The 2782-nt window shown below is 22.5% G+C and overlaps 1 protein-coding gene across 1 annotated transcript in view; it reads left to right on the top strand.

The window, feature by feature from the left end:
* The window catches only part of LOC107644513 (lupeol synthase), an 11147-nt gene extending 10441 nt beyond the window's left edge, over positions 1-706 (top strand). The window contains exons 18-19 of the mRNA XM_021103027.1: positions 278-361; positions 467-706. Coding sequence (XP_020958686.1) covers positions 278-361; positions 467-577 — 195 coding nt within the window. The 3' untranslated portion in view covers positions 578-706. The remainder of the gene's footprint in view (positions 1-277; positions 362-466) is intronic.

Below are 2782 nucleotides of genomic sequence, written 5' to 3'. Positions count from 1 at the left end.
TTCTAGCATATTCTTTTAAATAAGAATTTTTTTTTAAATTTATCTAAATTTTTGTATAGACTTTTTCTTAATTTTTTTATGCCAAAATTTTTTTTAGAATTTAACAAGAATTAAATTCTAAATCTTTCGGTTATAAAAGTTGTTATTTAATACTATATTATGATTTTTTTTTAATTTAAATTGACTGAAAAAATCATAGAAATAATTATATTTTTAACAAAACAAAAATAAAGTTATTGTGCTAATTATATAATTAATGTTTTGGTGATCAAACAAGGCTAAGATTGATCCAACACCTATACATCGTGGAATAAAGACACTAATCAATTCACAAATGGAAGATGGAGACTTCCCACAGCAGGTAACATATATATAAGTTTTAACTTATTATTAATCATAATTCTCTCATCAAACTTATCTTTATGTATGTATAGTTATTAATGAACAAAACAATTAAACTATGCAGGGAATAACGGGAGTGTTTATGAGGAACTGTACCCTAAACTACTCATTATATAGAAACACATTTCCCATATGGGCTTTGGGAGAGTATCGCCGCCGAGTTTTATATGCCTGAAACTAAGAAAACTACTACAAGATTATGATGATATATATGTCACACATGACTCACGGATTTTAATTTTATTTTTAAAAAATACTGTATACATACTAAGAATCAATTACCAAATTAACTATTTATATATAAATATATATTATTTAATTTGATTTTAATATATATATTTTATACAAATTATTAATTTAGTAGCTATCTTTTATGTAATTGATTGTCTACAACATATGCAACGCATGTATACATATAACTTAGGAAGCGTTTCACCTATGCTACTGTACTTTCTTGGCATTTCGGTCTTCCACACTTTAAATCATTCGTATTTAGTTTAAAATATATATCAAAGTGATCCAGATTTAAGGACAGAATCCTGTTGTGAATATTAAGCTAAAGAAGTGCATGAAGAGCATGCAACTAGTTCATTCCTTAGATATTGATAAAACTGTGAAAGAATAAGAAAAGAAGAGAGGAAGAATATTATGCTTTGTATTTTTTGATTGATTGAATTGAAGTGAATTGTGAAGATAAAACTAAATATATATGGAAAATTTTTTGGTGGCTAAGAATATAGTGGCTAAGAATGACTAAATTTTGACTGACCTGTAAAAAAAGGACAAGTAGCAACAATAATAATTATGAATGATTCTATTAGGTAGGTGAGTGCTGTATGTACTGCAGGGTCCATCTGTAATTACATTTTAAAAAAAATTTTCATGTATATGGACTTTATATGTAATTGGACAAAAACAAACATGAAACAATTGTTTTATTTTTTAAAATTAATCTAATATAAGGTGTTATCTAATTCTTCTTAACAAAATATTTTTTTAAATTATTAAAATTATTTTTTTAAAAAAAATTATTATTTAATTAGACAAAATGTATTTTAAAAATAAAAATTCCATTAAAGTGATGAGAGTAGTTTTAATGATTACGTACATAATTACTATTTTCTATTAATTAGAAAATATTAGCTAAGAATTTGTATTATATATTTTAAATTACGAAATAGATAAATATGAAATATGTGTAAACAGTTTTTTATTAAATATACCACATGTTGTTATGAAATTGTTTTACAATTATTCACGTTATTTTATTAAACGATGCTATTATTCTTATTAGAGAAATGCTAAAAGATCATTAAAATTTATTCTTTTAGCTATCATTTAATCATAGACTCAATTTTTTAGTCAATTTTTTTAATCTAGTAATCCAACAACATACTTTATCTCATATTTTTAAACATTGATGGCTAAATAATCACCAAAAGTAGAATTAAAATTTTAAACAAAATAAAAGAAATTAAACCTTTTTATTTTTTTGACAAAATAAAATTGTTGAAGTAGATGAAGCAATAAAATTTATTAGTTTAATAAATAATTTATTTTTTTTGGACTTTGTTCAAAGTGCACAAAAACAAACCTGACTCAAAGAATTGTTAAATTTTGACTGGTGATCTATGAATAATATGAGAGTATAAATTTACAAAGTGTCTAAATTTTATAAGAAAATATTATTATTTTGAATAAAAATAACTATTAAACAGTATTGTCGATATTACTATAGTTATTATTATTTTTGTTCTTGGTATTATTGATATTATTGTTGTTATTATTAAAAGAGAAATTTTTGGAGATTATTAATCTTTAGTTTTTTTGGCCATCTTTTGGTCAATATAAATACTAAATTATCTTTAATAGATAAATTTTATTAATTTATGTGTTTAAACTCAGAAAAATTTAAATGCAAATGGTAATGATTCATGGGTGCAAAACTTTGATAAATATAGGTGCAAACTATATGTTTATTGTGTATAAAATTTTTTTGAATATAAGTACAAATTATAGTTTGCACCTATATTTACCAAAATTTTGCACACATGAATCGTTTTCACTTGCATCCAAATTTTCCAGAGTTTAAACACATAAATTAATGAAATTTATCTATTAAAGATAATTTAATATTTATAGACTAAAAAATAGCCAAAAGAACTAAAGATTAATAATATCCAAAAATGTCTCTTTTAATAATAACAATAATAATATCAATAATACCAAGAACAAAAATAATAATGCCAATGAGTAATAGCTCAAATGGCATAGTCTCTCTATACTCAATTAAGAGGTTGCGGATTCGAGTCTCCTATATTTGGTAAAAAAAAAAAACAAAAATAATAATAACTATGATAATATAAACAATATTATTTAA

The sequence above is a fragment of the Arachis ipaensis genome, chromosome B05 (assembly GCF_000816755.2).
Source record: "Arachis ipaensis cultivar K30076 chromosome B05, Araip1.1, whole genome shotgun sequence".
Lineage (NCBI taxonomy): Eukaryota > Viridiplantae > Streptophyta > Magnoliopsida > Fabales > Fabaceae > Arachis > Arachis ipaensis.
Note: the sequence above shows the minus strand (reverse complement) of the source record. Positions and strands in the feature narration are given on the sequence as shown.